Below are 19813 nucleotides of genomic sequence, written 5' to 3'. Positions count from 1 at the left end.
CAGTGATGGCCCTAGTCCTCAGTTTGCACAGCAGGAAAGGGCCTCGAGATAAGCAGGGAAGCAGAACTAGGGCTCAAGTGACTGCAACGCAGAGGTCCAGCTCATACCACACACTATAGAAAACATGTACTTAAAAGCAAGCATTGTTTTTAACAGTGAAATAGGAGAAGGTATAAACGGCTGACAAGATGGTTACATTTTGCTCTATCCACATAAGAGAATATTGTTTATTCATTAACTCCCCCCCCCCCCAGAAACACTTGAACTGGGAACACGATGTTAACTCATGGGGGGAAAAACTCTAATAAAAATCACAATGTAAATCTTAAACATAAGGAAGACATGTGGACAAACTTCTCAAAAGCTGGAAAGAAAAAATGCAGAATGCATAACATAGCATCTACTGTGATGTTATTTTTCCCTTATGCTCTATGATTTAAGGAGCCAGACGTTTCGTCAAGGGTGTCAGGATCACTGCAATGGGAAGCTGCTCAGTGTAAATGCCCGCCTGGCAGTGACTGCAGATTCAGGGAGAGGAGGGGACGCAGGGAAGTCCTGCAGAGCAGGGGCACAGGAGGGGTGCAGAAGACCCAGTGCTGAGTGCAGGGCTTCTGTGTGTAAGCTGCCAGAACAGTGTCTGAGATACAACATCAGGCAAGAGAAGCTAACTGAAGGGATACTTTCTCTCCTACAAAACACCCAAAGGCATCTAAATAACCTTAATATTTACATAGGAAAGAATTCTAAATTTTAAAATGATCTGAAATCATGAAAAAAAAAAAAAAGTCTTTTGTAGCAACAGTGTAGTGTTTCCTCCCTAGTTATAGAGTTCGTAAGTGAAAACAGCCCAAGTCAGTGTCTTCTCGCCAATGACTCAAAAGACTTTTCTTGGCCAGAAAGCTGTTTCCCACAGGCTGGGAGCAGTCCCTGATGACTGTGAGGCCGGTGCGTGGGGCACCGTGGTTCTGCTCTCCAGGGTGGGCCAGGCTTTAGAAGAGGTGTCGAGAGCCAACCATGACTTTTTACTCCTGCTCTGCCATCCGCAGGCACCAGGGACAGAGGGAAGGTATAAACTAATGCACAAAGAAGAAAATGCTGAAAATTAGGGGCGCACCTCTTCTCTGGACATCAGTCTCCTTGAAGTACTCCTTCCTACTTCTCCCTATAGCCTACAGGTAGCAAGGGCCAGATTCTGAGATAGTGCCACTGGCTCCAGCAGGACTGAAGGATCTATTCCTAATCCACACCGACCACTCCTGTCCGCTCTGGGGGCTGTAGAAATACCACGATGCGAGGAAGGTCATACGTAAGAGCTGTGCTGAAAACTGACTCCGTGGTGAAGAGTGCTGGCTGCTCCTCCAGAGGACCAGTGCTCAGTGCTTAACACCCACAGTCTGATGGCAGAAACTACCTGTAACTCCAACTCCAGGGAGACCAGTGCCCTCTGCAGCTACATAGCCACAGACATACACATTTAAAACAACAAAAACAAAGTTGTACCAAATCATAATAAAGGGGGCTTAATAGTTTATAGTAGCTAAACAATGGATTTTAAAAAATGCACAGTTTGCCATGTTTAGCACAAAGGGCAGAATCTGGAGAACAGAGTATGCAAAGGGGAGGAGAAGATAGATTTGATAATCCATTCGTTGGCACTGCAGTCCCTGATTCAAACGCCAGTGTTTATGCCCTCGCAGCAAACACCCGCCTCCTTTACTCTCTGTGCCCTGCACTGCCACCCTTGTATCACGTCATCCAATCTTGGGTAATGTTCTTATGCCTATCTTACCAAAGGAGATCAAAGTCTTAGGGCACTAAGTGGGCACACAAACACCACAAATCTAAGTGGTGTGAAGGCCAAGATGTGGAGTGTTGGGCTCCAAGTGTGTGTGTGGCACACTCTTCTTAGACAGCACTGCTTAACATCTGAGTGGCACCAGGCACTTTGGATATGACAATTCACTTACACTTTACCCATTACTCATAGAGGAAAACTCAGGCTCAGAGAGTCTACTATGATGCTTTACCCCAAGCCGTCAACAGCTGTAGAACTTGGGCTGTAGTTTCAAAATCCATTTTCTAACCTGGATGTAGGAAAACAATCCTGTTTACTCTGAACTATTAGAAAACACTTTAAAACATCATCATTCAGAAGCAACAACAGCTCTTTCATCTTTCTTTTAGACTTAATTTCCCACGTTTACTCTTCCTCAGAGGACATTAAAGAAATAAGGAAAAGACCAAGCTCAGTCAGGTTTATTTTGTCCCAGGCAGAGTAAAAGGTGGCAGGAGAGTACAAGCAACTATGAGCAGCTACTGGCTCTTGATTCAGTCCACAGCCATTCCTTATTTTCTGGAAGAACCAAGAAGGGGCAGCCACTGTGACTTCTTTATATACAGAAGCAGAGTACTGTTGATTTATTTAGAGAGTCTCAGAGCAGAGATGAGAGTACTCAGCAGCTTTGGGACTGTTCCTTACCCTTTCCTCAAACAAACCCCATCTCCACCAAATGCTAACAACCCAGTCCTTACTTTCAATATAGTCTCAGCCTTGTCTTATCTGGAAGTCACTTAACGTGTCCACCACAGTTCCTGCTCCCTCCCCTTGCCTCTGAGATCTGTCTGGTGTTGACTTACACTGCCAGTCAATGAACTGATCTTTTTTTTAAACCATTCTTTAGGTATACCCACATCATTTGCATCTTAATCACACTGTAACGAAATGATGTAATACAGTTATAAACAAGGGAACATTTTCAGGTCATTCTTGTTTTCTAGCTTTGCTCTACTGAACATGATCTAGCAGAATGCCTCCCGATGATATCATCAGGACACCGATGACCTGATAACCTGCATTGTCCACTGGGTCAGCCACTAGGCACACATGACTATTATATATCTGAAATGTGGCTGAGAAACTAGATTCTAAACTTTTAATTTTAAAATGCAACTAGCTATTGGCTAATTTGCTGGCCAGCACTTCCCTTCAGTCTTGACTGTTTCTATAGACAAATATGTATAATGGATAAATTATGACAAACTATCCCTGGTTCTCTTCTAGTCTCTTGGTCTTTTCTATAATGGGCAGAAGAAATCCCTGACCTACTACAGACCCAAGCATCCTTTTTTGGCCCCAGTACTACCTTACTTTCACTAGGAAAGGCAAATGTGGCACTGGGTGAGTCCACAGGTCGAGGAGGTCTCTCTCAGATGTTGAGAAGACAACTACGGGTGTCAGCACACTGCATCTGCTTCACTTCTCCACCCACCTACCCTTCCCTGGCTCTGACCAGAGGAGAAAGTGAGACACAGCTCTATGTATATGAGATATGTAGCCATAATAAACATTTTATTGCTAAAGAATTTTTTTCCAAAAGACAGCCTTAGCTTATGGTATACAAAAATGTAGCAACACTTGTCCTTTTTGTTAAAGGAGAGGCCACAGTTGTTGGGTTAGCTGGCTTCCCTGAGCTAATGCATGCTACTAAATACTACTAGAATACACACTATTAAACCTGTCAAGCTTAGACTCACGACATCAGCCACAAATGGGTCTAGAGGACAGACAGGGCAATTTAGAAACCATTTTTAATGAAAGAAACTGTGATTCAAAGAACATGTCCATGTTAGAGAGATGGCCCAGCAATTAAGAACACTGGCTGCTCTTCCAGACAAGTGAGGCTGGATTCCCAGCACCTACATGGTGCCTTTCAACATTCTGTTATTCCCAGTCCCAGGGGAATCTAAAGCCCTCTTCTGGCCTCTTTGGGCACTGCATACACATGGTCCACCACAGACATACAGGAAGGCAAAACACCAATACCCCTTTTTAAAAAATTAAAAATAAATTATAAAATGAGAGCATGTTCAATTCATGATGAACATTCACATGTTTTTAAAGATCTATTTTATTTTATGTGTTTGAATATTTTGCCTGAATTTATGTATGTGTATCGTGTGGCTATAGAAGCCAGAAGAAAGTGTTGGGTTGCCTGGAACTAGAGTTACATATGGTTATGAGCTACAATGCAGAAGCTGGGAACTGAACTCAGGCCTTCTGCAACAGCCATCAGTGCTTTTAACCACTGAGCCATCTCTCTGGTATCTTTATCTTTGTGCATCTTTATATGCAAAGTTAGCACGGCGTTCTAAGAGGAGCCATGGATTTCCTGCATTAGGTACAATGTCATCACTTTTCAGTTCCCACTAACTACCAGCAACCATAGGAACTTAACAATCACTGAATTTATTCAACAGCTCCTTGTAGGCAATATGATCAGCACACTATGTGTGAACTAATTTATTCTTAAAAACAGATAGACAAACTGAAAGTGAGGTTGAGAGATAAAATAATCACTAAGTGTGGCCCTTAAATTCAATTCCTAGACTCCCTAAGGCAAACCTTTCCAATCTTGACTTGAACCACGTGTGTGCATCTGCACCTCAGCACCTCACTTCTTACAGCTTTAGTCTGTGGAGCAGCAGCACCTGAATTCCTGGACGCCTGATGCAATGGAGAACACAGTCCAGCCCCTGTAAACTGAAGGGAATTTAACAGAATCCACAGAGAGTCCACTTGCCTTGAAAGTTTGAAAATCACTTTTCAGAGATGGTAGAGAACAAAAGGCAAGCACAGGAGAGGGAACGTACACGGCTTCCTCTCCTCCAAGCACAGACAGCAGACATGGCTTGGAGGAAGTGAGACAGAGAACAAGGGGGACAATTCCAGGAGGGACATTCAGGGTTTGCCGTTTCTTGGTGTTTAGGTGCTCAAACTTTAAAAGTATGCTGAGGATCCAAATGTTTACAAAACATCTCAGAACAAACTTCAGACAAATCCAAGACTACTTGCTATATTTCTGTTATTAAAAAGCAGTATTTAAACCTAAAACCCATCAGGCCATTCACTACCTATGACTCCATCTCTGCCTTCTTCTGGCTGGTTAGCCAAGTGAACAACTGCCTGTGGGAAATCTGGCCACCAAATCCCACCTCCCTCCATGTGAGCCTTGGGCCTGCCTGGCAGATGTTTCTTCCTCGCTCCTTCCTTACTCCTCAGCTCCCACTCTTGCAGCAGCTAATCCAGATGTTCTATACCATTCCCTGCCTCACAGCCACTGCCACGGTGACCTCAGCCAGTTTCTCCTTTTAGTACCAAACACTATTTATTTTAGAGTCAGCCTTCCGAATAAGGCAGGTGAGCAAATATCTGAATGTGTGGGGTAAGGACACATTGCATGCATTCCATCTAGACAGGTGTTTAAATTATAGCAGGAATAATACAGGTGATGGATTGGAAAGAGGGTGGGAGAAACAGAGGAGGCAGCCCATTTCCGGTGCCTGGCCTCCCAAGTGTTACGCTTGTTACTGCTGTTTGCTAAAGGCAGCACAGATGCCAGTACTATAATAAAACACCACGGAACTGCCCTGATGGACTTCCAGAAAACAACCCCAGCCACTCACATACATACTCTCACAGCATGCAAAAGAGCTGGGGACAGACCTAACTCCATCTCCCTGGCTGACGTTGCACACAGTCCTGCATGCTCAAAAGAACTTTATACCTCAAATATAACTCAACAAAGAATCACTGTATTATCTATGAGAAGCGAGGCCATGGGAAGAATGGGAAGGGCCAAAGAGAAACATGGCTTCTGCTGACCCTCAAGCCACATAGGATTTGACCATCTAAAACTCCAGATAAAACAGTATTTGAGATCTCCAAAACATGGCAATACTAAGACAATTCAAATAAGGCCTACATGCTGCTTGAGTAGAGGAAAACACACAGAGAACAGAAGAGAAGCAGGAAGAAATGTCTGCGACACACATGTCTGACTTGGTAAAGGGCAGGGAGATGGAAGCCAGCCAGAGACAGACAATACCTTGGGAAGACTCTACCCTTGCTCTAGAGACAAAAGGACCCTTCTGGGAGCCCCGCCCAGCCTCACTGTATGAGGATTGTGCTGAGGGCAGGCAGACGAGAGCTGTTTTCTGGGATGAACTGAAAAGGTTAATGGTTACAGACAGTTACGGTAATAAAGCCCCTTGCACCTAGACAGGCCTTGGAACTGGGTTTGTAATCTGACAAAGAAAGCTTTCAAAAGTCCATGTATCTACCGTTCATGTTTCCCAAAGTGATGGTGAGGAGAGATGGAGTTTCCTACCATTTAAAAAGGAAAGCTAAAGGGTGGCTGGCACACACACACACCTTTGATCCCAGTACTCAGGAGGCAGAGGCAAGTGGTTCTCTGTGAAGTGCAGGCCAGCTACCAGCCAGATCTACATATCAAGTTCTAGGATGGTCAGGACTCCAATAGAAAGGGCGGTCTCACTTCCACCTATCCCCTATCCCCCAAAGTAGTGAGTAGTGGAGTGGCAGATGTCACTAGAAGGCCAGCACATGTAAGGTTACATATCACCTCTTTCTGCACAGGCCACAAGGGAGAGGTTGCTTTGGAGTTAGAGGAGAGCAAGCAGGGACTGGAGTAAAAGCTGGGTGCTGCTTCGGCTGCTGCCTCACGTCATTTTACAGACGATGAATGCCTGCTCTCAAAGCTCAGGCAAAGCTCTCAGATGCTCGAAATAACAGCTTTGACACAGAGTTTTGTTCCCTCTCTGCATAATGACTATACTGCATGATTTCTCCTGCACTGAAACTCACTCAAAGGGCTAGAATTGCATTTGTGACTCTTAGTGACTAACTTCAGGTTCACCAGGCTGCCTGCACACTTCATGTACTTTAGGCTTTATCAGGATGGAGATGGAAATTCACTATCAAACATTTCGTCAGTAACAGTTTAACCCTGAGTAATGGTGGCACAGCATGCAGGAGTGGTATTCCCATCACCAGTACTGTGGCATGCTCCTCAAAATCTTACATTTCTTCTCTAGGAAGATCTAGAGGGGTGCTGCTTTTAATTAATGATTTCTTTTAACACACACAAATGTTTACCAGGCACCTACTCAGGGTTTGCCACTCTTGAACATGGAGGAAGGTGGATGAAAGCAACCCTTGCCCCTATAAAGATGACAGTCTAACACTGTCCTATTTTAATATTCATGAATGAACACATGAATAAGAGAGATTTGAATTTGGATCAAATTATCAATAATAATTGATACATACCACTGCAAAGCTTTCAAGGTCTCCAAACTTGGAGGCCAAGTCTCCTTGGTATCCATGGATACTGAAAGGGAGCCTGTGTGGGATGCCTATGAATACTCTGGAACTGAACACAAGTGTTTCTATATGTACAATTTTTTTTTCAGGAGAAGGTTACACCTTTCATTTGATTCTCAAAGGGATCACATGGACTGAAAGGAACAGGGTTGTCTAGAGACATATTCCTGCTGCCCTCAGAAGTACCCCAGCGCCAGTGGAGAAGAGCGCTCTCTCTGTTGTGTTCACATAGACAGACCCATGAGAACATGCATGGACCTGCTGAGTGGTGTGGAGAGCTGAGTGGTGTGGAGCAGGACAATGTGATAGTGGCTTATTCCCCCTAACTTGCTTCATGTGTATTCGTAGACCAAATGGCAATCCTTGAAGATGACAAAACACATCTGCTCCAGACTAGTTCAAGGAGAATACAGAGGCAGGCATGCACTTCTTACAAGCTGCTTCCACTGGAAAAGAGAGGCAAACATAACAAGAGCCATCCGTAAGCAGGAATACACCAAAGGCATTCCAAGGGTAGCCATTCAACTACTGGCTACAATAAGCAATAAACAAACGTTGCAAGGCAGTTTAAGTTACTTTCTTAATTCCTGTATGCTCATAAAATGGACAAGTTAATATACCAATCACTAAGAAATAAGGGTTATAATGTTAGTCATATTATAAAGGAGGCTGAGAAGTGCAAGGTTTTCTGAAGCACTCCTCTGTTAGTGCTGAAGGTTCCTGGCAACTGCCTCTCCCTCTCTTGAGTTTCACCGGCTACGTAACACCCTTATACACCTATAGTGTCAGGTCAAGAGTCTAGGGATGCCAACCTGAGAAAACGGCCAAGTCTCTTTGTAGTATTTCCAATTTATGCATTCTGTTTTTGCAAGCTGGTGTGCGCCACTGATAGCCCATAGGTAGGCTTACACATATTGGCAAGAGATTACCAAGGCTGGATTATCTCTCCTCCCCAACCAAAAATAAAGCACTGATCATCCCACAAAATAATCTGATAAGGGCCTAATTCAATAAGTAGCCAATCGACTCGATGATATAAACCCTGCATGTGAGACGAGAGAGTGCTTGTAACCATGAAAGCAGAGATGTTTATTCTGGTGTCTCTGTAGACTCAAGAAAATGAGTAGTGATAGTTCTGCAGGGGTGGTGCAGCAAAGCAGGCTGGTGTGATGCTCGGTCATTTTAGCCTAAGGAAAGAGCTACTTCCTGACTAAAAGAAGAGGCAGAGGCCATTAAGATGAGTCGTGGGACAGTGACTTCCCAGAGTGTGACATCAACAGAGCCACTTGTCCTGGCTTCTATTTCTTCACCATCATGAGCTTAAAAAACAAACAAACAAACAAACAAAAAACAGGAAAAAGCACTTTTCTCAGTCTTAAAATGGAAGAGATAATGCACACAAAGTGTTGTTAACATACTGCCTAAGACAAGGTAGAAATGTGATGGGTGTCGTTGCTATGGTATGCAGGGCAGGTGCGCTATATAATCAATGAAAAAGAATGGAAGAGCAACAGTGTTAGTGTTAAAGAGAATACAAAATCCAACAACATACAGAAATTCTTTTCCCTTTAGCAAGCACATGGTCTAGAAAGTACAAGGTCCCTGCAATAAGTGGTGGGTTAGAAAGAACTGCCATTATGTGGTTTACAGTCAAACAGGCAGGAGATGAAATGACTATCATCCACCTGCTTTAAAGAGTGGCTACCCAAGGGCTGAAGGCAGGAACACAATAGGAAGACTTCTGGCTGTGGTGGCAGGTGCTCTTCATCTATTTATTAACCACTATGTCCGGAATGCATACTTTAGAGAATACTTGGGTGGGAGAGTGGGTGGGTTTAAAAACTGTGCATAGTTTAATCTTCAAGGATCTTATAGTAGAGTGAAGGAGCACATTGAAGGACCAGGGACGTGGATCAGCAGTTATGTTCTTGAGTAGCATCACACAACCCTGCATTCAATTTCCAACACTGGATGATGATGATGACGCCAACAAAAATAATAAAGAGTAAGCACATTTATTAAATAAAGTTGTCCCTCCATATCCTTAAAGTATTAATTGTAGGGCCTCTTGAAGATACAAAAATCTACAAATGATCACGTTTCTTAATGCAAAATATAATTACATTTGAATACAGCCTCTGTATATCCTCTCATAAAAACACCTACTGGTAGATTACTTATATGATGTAAAGGCTATAATTTTGTTATACTTAGTTGTTTAGGGAAGAATGACTATGGGAAAAGGTCTGTACAAGTTCAGAATAGATGCAGGCTTTTTAGAATGTATTAATAAATTATAAATTTACAATCCCGGAGTTAGGTCTCAGGCATCACAGGACACTGAAACTTAAGGTGCTGTCTGTTAAAAGACACAGTTATGTCCACACACAACATGAAGAGGGGGTCGGCATAACAGTGAGTGAGTGAGGTGGCATTCCTGTGGCTCCTAGCAGATGGACAGATCAGACGTGGTGACTAGGAAATCATTTCTCCCGAGAAGATGGCATAAACTAAGGCATACTGGCTGGCAGAAATCCTAGCTGAGCTAGGCAAAATCCTGTGTGCTGGAACAGAGACAGGTACCAGTACGCTGTAGTCAGATTTTCAGTCAGATCATGGGTAGCATCACTAGTTTGGGTTTCATACAGAGAAAGATTCTCTTTGAGCAAATACTAGGACCAGGCATGTGTTTTAACATAACAAGAGGTCTTTAAAGATGAGGAACAGCAGGGGGACAGTGCCAGATCATTTAAGAGGTACCTGTAGCTGTCCACTTGGAAGATAATGAAGGCCTTCAGCAGAACAGTTGATGGAAGTTAAATAGACAAGATACGGAGCAGGAACACTGGAGTTAGAATGAACAAGACTCAGCAGCAATGTAGTGCAGAGAGAATGGAGACACAGATGCTGCTGATAAGCCAGATTCTACCCTCAGGTGGTTTCTGGGATGTCAATGCCACTAACAGCAGAGCCGACAAGAAGAAAGAAAACTAACAGCTTTGAGATGCACTGCACAGAGGAGTCTATCTGCATGCTTCTGAGATAATGTTCAAATATTTGGGTGCTGGCAAGGCAGTTAATGTCTAGCAGGCAGTGGGATATCTGGACCTTTCACTCAGCACAGAAGTCTCACATAAAGCTGTGTGTAGGGGATTTATGCCTTAAGGAAAGATTCCCTGGAAGAAAACCACAGCACAAAGGGGATAGAACCCAGGGCCACCTCCCATCCTTCACTGAGAACCACCACAGCTTCTTGGCTGCTTGTAGCTCGCCTTCTATGTCAGCATGCCTACTGGTTCAGCTCATGCTTAGGAAGCCAAATTGGAAGACTTCATAGGTGTATCTTATGACGTTTGCAGGCAACAAAATCATACAAAACCGCTTCTTGTTTCTTTGGCTCTTCCACTCTGAGATTTGCCCTCTCTTCTGCATTGATGTCTAAGCTTCAGATGCAGGAGTTGTAGATCCATCAGTTGAGACTGGGTTCAACAACTCTGTATTAGGACAGGTGGTGGTTTTCTGTAATGGTCTCTGCCTGTTGATGAGAAATTAAAAACTACACATATCTGTGGTATAGGGACAAATATTTAGAATGTAGTTAAGATTATGCTGCTTTAGTAAAGTGGTAGCTATAGGTCCTCTTCCAAGATCCATGACTTCACTAGCCCCACAGTTGGCTAGGTTTCCAGTTGCAAGCATGACTTCCCTCTTGTCTCTTAAGCATGTCTTAAGTCCAACCAGAGAGCTGCTGGTTACTGCCAAAGTATGCATGCCACTACCGAACCCTTAGAATGACTGTGCCATGCTGGCTGTTGTGGCTTACAGGCACCATAGCTGGGCAGGACTGTTGGCCATTTCCTTCCTTTGGATATTTTTTTTTTTTTTTTGTGGTGCCTTCTGTACATGAAGGCTAGCCCTCAGGGAGGGGGTTTTTAAGGTCGGATCCAGCTCAGGATCTCTGAGTCCTTTGCCTGAGGTACAAGGTGTGTGCAGCAAGTGACGGTGACTTATCTTCCATCACAGGCCCTCTTTTTTTTTTTAAGATGAGGTAATCAAGGCCAGACAGTAATTTCCCAGTTCTCACTGACTCCAGAACTAATGTTTTCCCAACGTACCTTGCTGTCTTTCTAGAGAAACAGGAACAGATAACATATATGATGTCAAACAAGTACATTTTCTACCAACATAGACTACAGAGTCTCAGCAAATAGTCATGAGACCAGAGCCTAAGTGCACAGCAGTTTGTATGTTCAAATAAGCTCAGAATTGAAAAGGAAATTCTGAAGCCAAGTCACGGTGCCTATAATGTCCAGAGAGGACACTGGCACCAAGTGCCAGTGCACCAAGTCAGCACCAACTCAATGCCACTCTCCAAGTGGAACCTCTGAAACTGAGTCAGGGGCCACTGAGGACCTTTTGGTAGCTACTGCTCAAGGCGGGGTAATGGAGAACTCCTGTACGTGGAGGGGAGTGGAGTAGTAATGTACTGTGCAGCAGAGGCTTTGAACCTCATATATTTATCTGCAGCGTTAGGCCTCAGAGGCTCAGAGTAAAGAGCAATGAAATGAAAGAAATCCAATGGCTTTCTGTTCCACTCCCCCATCAAAATGAAAAATCTCCAGGGTTCAGAGTGTCTCCTCCCTCTTCTGTGTCTGTCAGCACATTTCAGAAGGCCTGGCCACGTTGGTGCATGGCTGGCTGCGGAGCACACTGACACAGCACACGGGTTCGTGGTAGGCCCCGCCTGGGTGGTCTGCTGGTATCCTTTTGATTAAATTCCCAGGCTGCGAGAGCTGAGCTGCTCCTAATGATAGCTAGGTCCTGAAATCTCAAACTTGTCGGTGGGAGAGGGCCAGTGCTCCTCTAATGCCCTGTCTTCCTTCCACTCCTCACCACAGGCTGGGCTCCTTAGCCACATTCTTCTGGACACTAACAGCAATAACTGCAAGAGCCCTGTCTACTGATCTGCCCTCCCTTGCAACCCTGACTGAGACATGGGTAGTGAGATCTCACACCTAAGCAGAAGCCCTGTGCCAGCAAGCCAGAGCCCCTCCCCTACAGGTACAGATGCTGCTTAACACTGCTTTCAAGAACACACAGCAGTCACTAAAGATCTCATCCCAGAAGATGGCCAGCTTTTCACACACCAAGGGAAAGGTTGAATGCAACCTGCATGTCTTCTATGGTATACACTGAATCCTCAGGTCCCCAGAATCTATTATATACCTCTTCTACTGAGAATACACATATTCTGTACACACCTTGCTTAAGGGGCCACTGCTTATGTGTAAAGGATGTCTGCTATTCTTATGTGTTCTAGGATGTAAATAAAGTTGACTCATAGCAAAAGTGATAAAAAGGGAATTCAAAAAAATCAGCTTCTGCTTTTAACAATATAAATTCCTTTAAAATGCCAGCCTAATACAAATTCTAAGTGCCCCAAGCCTTTTAATCACTTGTAGGCTTAAGAAACTCCTCTGTCCAACTTACCATTCCTTAGTTTGGCAACGCCTCACCCTCCAGCTCACCTCTCCTCGGCTACCTGAGCAGCCCAGATCACGCACACGTGTGAGTGGTATAGAGTCACCTACACAAGCACCCAGCCCCTCTGCAGGCCTCCTAAGGGTTGAGTTTTACCTCCAGCGTTAGTCCAAGTACCCAGTGCAGACCCCCCAGGTCCCACTCATCATCCAACATGCTGCCCCAAGACACACATCCCCAGGCCCTAGGGGGTGACTCTGCCCTTCCTGTGACACAGTTGAATGAGTGCTCCCAAGAGACTGCTTTGGCCTTACTTCTATTCCAACTGACAAGCTGAATTACCCTCTGACAGTTATGCTATTCTCCAAAGAAATAGGTTGGGGTGCTCCTGGCTATTAAGATCATGTGTGGGTGACTGTATCTTTCATAAGACCATGAGTTATTTCTCTGTCAGTCAGCATGATGTCACATCATCAATGGTTACCACCAAAACCAGGAATGCTCTTAGAGCTTGGATAAAGGGTTTTGTTTTGTTTTAAACAAATAATCACAAAAAAATACCAAGTTTTCTAGAAAATGTCACTGACCACTTTAATAGGCTAAGTAGCTGAAATTACAGATACAGATAAATGTTTTTTCAAAAATCTCTACAATTTAATTTTGTACAAATCTTCAATATAGTACAAATAATTTAAAATCTGCTTTCCTTGTTCAATGAAAGTCTATTAACTCCTTGGGTACAAAACAAATAATAGTTTATGGGCTATAACTAAAGCAATGCTTAGAGGAAAACTCATAGCCTTTAAAATATAATGGTTAAAAAGAAATTAGAAATTTAACTCAAGAAATAGAGAGCCAAAGATAAAAACAAAACAAAAAAAAAACAAACAAAACAAAAAACCCCCCAAAAAACGCAAAGAAGGAACTAGTATAGATAATGCCATAAAATAATCCTATAATAATAATAATAATAATAATAATAATAATAAAGCAATAATAGAAATAGCAAATTAATCTTTGGGGGCAGAGGTAGTATAATTCCAAGTAGCCCTGGCTGGTCTCAAACTCAGAAAGACTCCTGCCTCTGCCTCCTGAGTGCTGGGATTAAAGGCGCGCGCCACAACCGCCCAGCTCAGAATTAATCATACGAAGGGGAGTTATCCACTGACTAACAGCAACAACAACAAAATGAGAAAAAGAAAAGAAAGCAGAAATACAAACAGTAACTGCCGATGAAGGCTGTATTAAGTCAGGGAAACACGAGCACCTGAGGAGTTTCTGTCTTGACACAAAGCTGCTTGTGCTGACAGCACCAGTTAGCACCAGGTGCTGGTTCTGAGACTCCTGGAGCTCCTGCCCACTTCCCTGCAGGAAGCCACGGGCATTTATCACTCAGCTCAGTTAAGAAATGGAAACAGCTTTCCTCTACACCAAACAGAACAGAAAAAGCAGCTAGAGAACAAATGTGTCAGAGTGTATGTTAACAGCCACTACAATGTAGTATTACTTATTAAGCAAGAGAAAAAACTAACAGAGGTTTTCAAATTACAAATTAAATTCCCAAGTCCTCTGAGAGGAAATGGCTGCAAAACATGCAATGGAGCTTTTCTATACTAAAATACACTTACCTAACAATGGCTTTCATCACATAAGAAACAATGTGTTCCTAAAGCCTTAAGGGTTGAAATAACAGTATTTCTCAAGTACACAGCATTTAGATTTCCCAAAGAGGCTTTTACACTGAATCCTTAGGACCCAGTTGTGTTTCCCCCAGCAATGAACACATTCAGAGGCTGAGAAATGAAGTGTTCCTAGTCATACAGCAGTCAGTGAGAGAACACAGCCTTTGGCTGGCTAATCCAACCCTTCCTAGGTGCTCCACCCTGGTTTTTTGCACAGCACAGCACCTCTCTAAGTACTGAGTCACACCAGCACCCTGCTGCTGAGACTCTGAATGTTAAAACTGACATCTAATGGCAGATTCCATCTGAGGCTTACAAAGAAGAGCTGATGAACTTGCAGAGCACAGGTCCCCGTTGTATGAGAGAGACTGTAGGGAGAGAGCTTCCCAGGAAGGCTACAGAACCTGGGTATTACAGGATCAGGATCTTACAATTTTCTGGGCTCTGAAACATAGCAAATGATAGGAACTGGGAATATGTGAACACTAATATTGACTGTCTTTTATAGTAATCACAAAGAAAATGACTTACTGCCTTGATGCTTCTACATGTTTAGTTACCTGGAGGCCCAACTACCAGCTATAGCCGAGCAGTCCTTACTTTTCTCATGGACGGCTGACACTTTCAGATTTCTCCTCCATTTACTATGTCACGCCTAGTCCCATCAGTCTGTGGCCAGCACCTAACTATCCAGTGCTCTCAAGTCTGATTAACAGCTTGTTACATTTCTTTGCTTCCAGCTGCACATTAGGCCTCTTCATCTGGTGCTCAACTACTAGGGACTGGAAACAATCCCTGTCGAGCCACGCCACGACTGTGTCAGCACTCTCTCTCTCTCTGTGCTCCAAAACAAAATTTTTTTTGAACAGAGAACCATTGGGGAATGGTGTGTTGTCTACTTTCGTATGTATTTGAAGCAATTTCACCTCCATACATCCATTTCCTCCCTAGATTTAATTATCATTATGGAGTTACAACCAATTTTAAAAATTAGCACAACAGAAACAGAAAGACGTAGCCAGATAGTGAGCATCATGGATAGTGAGTATCATTATCAATACCTCATTTAGAGAGTTCCGAATCCATCTAGCATTAAGGAAGAAGTTTTCTACTAATTAATACCATGGAGACTACCAGAAGAGAACAAAGAGAACCCAAAGTTCATGAAAGTGTCACATACCACACATATGCAAACATAGACATGCACCCTAGAGTCTGCCCTTGTGTCTGTTTCTGCTGTATCTGCATTAATCATCATTAGACATGAAACCTTCTCAGATCATGAACTAAATGGAAAAATGGGGTGGAGTTGACAACAAAGTCACGACTCTGATAAAAAGATCTATAAATCCAGAACTCACTGGAAAATTTTAAGAATGAAGAAGTTATTTAAAAGATCCTGGGCTGGCAAGATGGCTCAGTGAGTAAGGGCAAAAGTTTACCAGACCTGGTGACTTGAGTTTAATCGTTGGGACCCACATGGTGAAAGAACAGGCTACTGCAATTGTCCTGTCACTTCTACAAACACTAAGTGATGCATGCAAATGGACATGTGTGTGTGTGTGTGTGTGTGTGTGTGTGTTTTAATCCCTTTAAATTATATTTACGGTTGAAATTTAGATGTTACATATGCAATACTATATACCCAATGCCTGTAAGAGTTATTTTCTTGACAGGGAGAAACAGTCCAGTTTTATAAATATAAATGGACAGACCAGAGACTCACTGGAGACCATGAGCACACAGGAACAGCCAAGTGACAGACAGAAGGACCAGTACACCCCGCCCTGGCACCCCAACTCCCAGAGCCACAGAGCTCAGTGGCTGCCTGGTCTGGCCCTACCTGCTGGGTGAGAAGACTGATATGACTGGCTGGAGAATACTGCCTGGCTGCCTGCTTCTCCGCAAGCCGCTGGAGTTCAGCCGTAACCAGACTTTGGTTGTACCTTCTGTTGAATGAAACATCTTCACCCTCTTTTTGTGTTTTGGCAATTCCTGAATGATGCTTGTGTGGATGGCATGACCCTGCTGGAAAAGGGGAAAGAGTTCTCAGTCATTTAAGAGTCAAGTCTCGAGTAAAATTACAACGGTGGCAAGCAAGTATCAGGCCAGCACACACTGATGAGTCCTAGGGAGCTCGAACAGCATGAAGGCCAAAGATGGCCTTTAAATGGTCATAAAACTCTCTATAAATCCTTGCCACACCCTAGAAAGTCTTCCATAGCCAAATGATCATGTATTTATCAATGTGCAATGGCTTATAAAGGATTCCTATCACAGGGAGCTTCCAAGAGTCAATGTTAGGATTTACTGGGGATTCGACTGAGCAGCAAGGCATCGGGCTCTATCCTCAGCATCACTAGGAACAAGAGAGAACCCAAACATGGAAATTCTTATGATTTTTTGATTTATTACATCAATACATACGTCAGCCTGTGGCATCAATGGTGATAGCCCTCACACTATTTAGAATGCTCCAGAAGGAGACAGGTATAAGAGGAACCAAGTATCCTTAGGAAACTAGCAGTGACTATGAACTCACAAGGGATTGTCCGCTCAGATTTAAATTCTCTTTTTTCAACTCTTTGATCACAATAAAATCAAGGTTCAAGTTTTCTTCTGATTATAAAATCTCACTGAGGGCTGGAGAGATGGCTCAGCAGTAAAGGGCACTGACTGCTCTTCCGGAGGTCCTGAGTTCAAATCCTAGCAACCACATGGTGGCTCACAACCATCCATAATGAGATCTGATGCCCTCTTCTGGAGTGTCTGAAGACAGCTACAGAATACTTACATATAATAAATAAATAAATTTTTTTAAAAAAATTAAAACTCACTGAAAAGCTATTTTTAAATCCACAAAATAGAAATGCTGTAATGTATTTCAGTTCTACCCACTTACCTATGCATCTCTGTGGCGCTGGGGACTAGGCCAGGACTCAAGCTCTCAGCCCCTTTCTGACCTTTTACAATGCTAATGAAAGCATGCTCATTCTATGTATGTAGTGTGGCAGCATGCTTTTAAAAGGCCTTTCCATGTTTATTGTGTTATCTGGAGTATACATATATTTTTACAATGTATGTGTAAGTCACGAGTGCATTCTGATGAGCACCTGTAACTTTCCTTTTTTTTTTTTTTGGTTTTTCGAGACAGGGTTTCTCTGTGTAGCCCTGGCTGTCCTGGAACTCACTCTGTAGACCAGGCTGGCCTCGAACTCAGAAATCCGCCTGCCTCTGCCTCCCTGCCTCCCGAGTACTGGGATTAAAGGCGTGCGCCACCACCAGTCACCTGTAACTTTCAACAAAGCCCAGGAGCTATACATTAGCAATAACATAGTTAACCAACTTGCTCCTCCCATGTGTCATCTCCCTTTCACTCAGTTTTTTCCTTTTGTACATCATTTTATTATATGAGTTTTCCTGTGGATATATGTCTATATAGATATCTCTCTCTGTGGGTGTAGATAGATAGATAGATACACACACACACACACACACACACACACACACACACACATATATACATATGTACTAGATGATTTGCTCATTTTCAGGCTCCATTAAAATGGCATCCCACAACAGTAGGTCCCCAGTGTTATCTTTCATCATTTAGCAGGACATTACCAAGAGGCATCCTTGCTGAGTGAGTGTATATAAACTCATGGGTTTGGTTTTTTGTTTTTGTTTTTGTTTTTGTTTTCTGGGTTTTTTTTTGCTGTCTTATTATTCTTCATTCCATCAGCATTTCCTCTGAAGCAACTGTGGTTATAAACAGCACAGTGCACATGCACGTACACACAGCAACAGGGCTTTGCTTGTGCCTATGCCCAGGAGAAGGACTGCTGGGACACAGGGTACATGTATTTTCAAACTGAAGTGACAGTATCGGAGTGGTATGCTTTACACTCCCACACACGCATTCCTGCTGAGCCACACTTCCCACTGTTTGGGGCTGTCAACTCTCCCTTCTCTAACAGGCTAATAGTTGCATAATTAAGAATGATAGTGGATGTTGCTGCCGTCCTTAGAAACCTCAACATTTTTCTATTGTCTTTTTCTTGAGTTATTAGAGTTGTGCTTCTGTTTTTAAATTCTGCTCCATATAATAAACCTGCAAATTGTTTTTTAAGTATTAAGTTCTACATCTGAAAGACTCTTTGTTTTTGAAACAGGATCTTACTATATTACTATATTGCCCAGGCTGGCCTCCTGAACTCCTGATCCTCCTGTCTACACAACCAAGTGTGGGTGTCACCATTCACAACTGAGTTTATTTTATAGACGGGTGCGGCGGGGTCTGATTTCACCTGCCAGAGCATCACTTATGAGAGAGACAGACCCTTGCCTTCTGATGAACAACGTCCCCAACTGTGCTGACGCCCTTGGCTTTCTCCTACGTTCCTTTGGTCACTCTGCTTTTGCAGGTTCTATGCTTGCTTACCTTTACACAAGTCTTCACAAGCCCCAGACCTCCTTCCTCTATCACTTACAACAGGCTCATCACATTAAGCAGTGAACTTGCTGAGGCTTCCTGAGTCACCTTTTGAGCCAACTTGACTACTAAGACCTGAAGCTTCCCTCCTCTGCCTACACACATCACATTTGTCCACCACCTTGGGTTTTTTTCTGAAGACTTCTGACATTTTATAAAAAGTCTTTTCTAAACTTTTCCCAGGGTAGCTCATAGTTTTATGCTACTGTCCAATATGCTTTTTTAAAAAGTTTAATGGGTGATAATGGATTAAAATGCTGTGTATAATTAATACCAAGGAATTTAAATTTTGGAGTATGGATGGCCTCTGGTAGGCTGACCATCCTTGTCTGGATGCCCACATTCCCAAGAGTATATTGGAACCACAAAATGGATGCACTGGGTTTCAACTGATAAAGTATATGTAACAGAATCTACTATTGAAACATCTTTTTTTAATTCTCCAAGACTTTCATACAACATATTTCCATTATGTTAATGACATTAATATACAATATATTTTCATTACGTTGATATTAACCACTCTCACCTGATACCCCTTCACCACTCACCAAACTTTGAATTCTCTTTTTTATTACATATATTTCAGCTGAAACAATTGTTTTCAGATACTAGACAGTTCAAAAGTTTTTTTCCAAAATGTACCTAGAGATCACTTTATATTTTCTACACAGTCAGGACATTATCTGCAATTAAATTTTATTGCCTCGGTTTTATTTACTTTTTTAACCTTTTATGCTGGTTCTGACTTCCAGTGAAATGCTGAACAGAAGCAACACTAGTGAGCACCCTCGCCTTGCCCATGAAGTAAACAACAGGACATGGTCACCATCTCCTCATTCAGACTGACCCATCTGTAGCTCTGGGGCCAACACGCTCCTCTCAGTGGTGCACGCCTTTAATCCCAGCACTCGGGAGGCAGAGGCAGGCGGATTTCTGAGTTCGAGGCCAGCCTGGTCTACAGAGTGAGTTCCA

At 43.1% G+C, this 19813-nt stretch overlaps 1 protein-coding gene across 14 annotated transcripts in view; it reads right to left on the bottom strand.

Annotated features, from left to right (window-relative positions):
• The window catches only part of Ttll5 (tubulin tyrosine ligase like 5), a 228384-nt gene that overhangs the window by 97292 nt on the left and 111279 nt on the right, over positions 1–19813 (bottom strand). For 12 of the 14 annotated variants that reach the window (XM_021201541.2, XM_021201542.2, XM_029540627.1 and 9 more), the window contains one exon: positions 16190–16374. In XM_021201541.2, coding sequence (XP_021057200.1) covers positions 16190–16374 — 185 coding nt within the window. Of the gene's footprint in view, positions 1–10664; positions 10719–16189; positions 16375–19813 lie in introns of those variants that run through there. The other 2 variants (XM_029540632.1, XM_029540625.1) reach the window with 2 other exon arrangements.

The sequence above is a fragment of the Mus pahari genome, chromosome 7, assembly GCF_900095145.1.
Source record: "Mus pahari chromosome 7, PAHARI_EIJ_v1.1, whole genome shotgun sequence".
NCBI lineage: Eukaryota > Metazoa > Chordata > Mammalia > Rodentia > Muridae > Mus > Mus pahari.
Note: the sequence above shows the minus strand (reverse complement) of the source record. Positions and strands in the feature narration are given on the sequence as shown.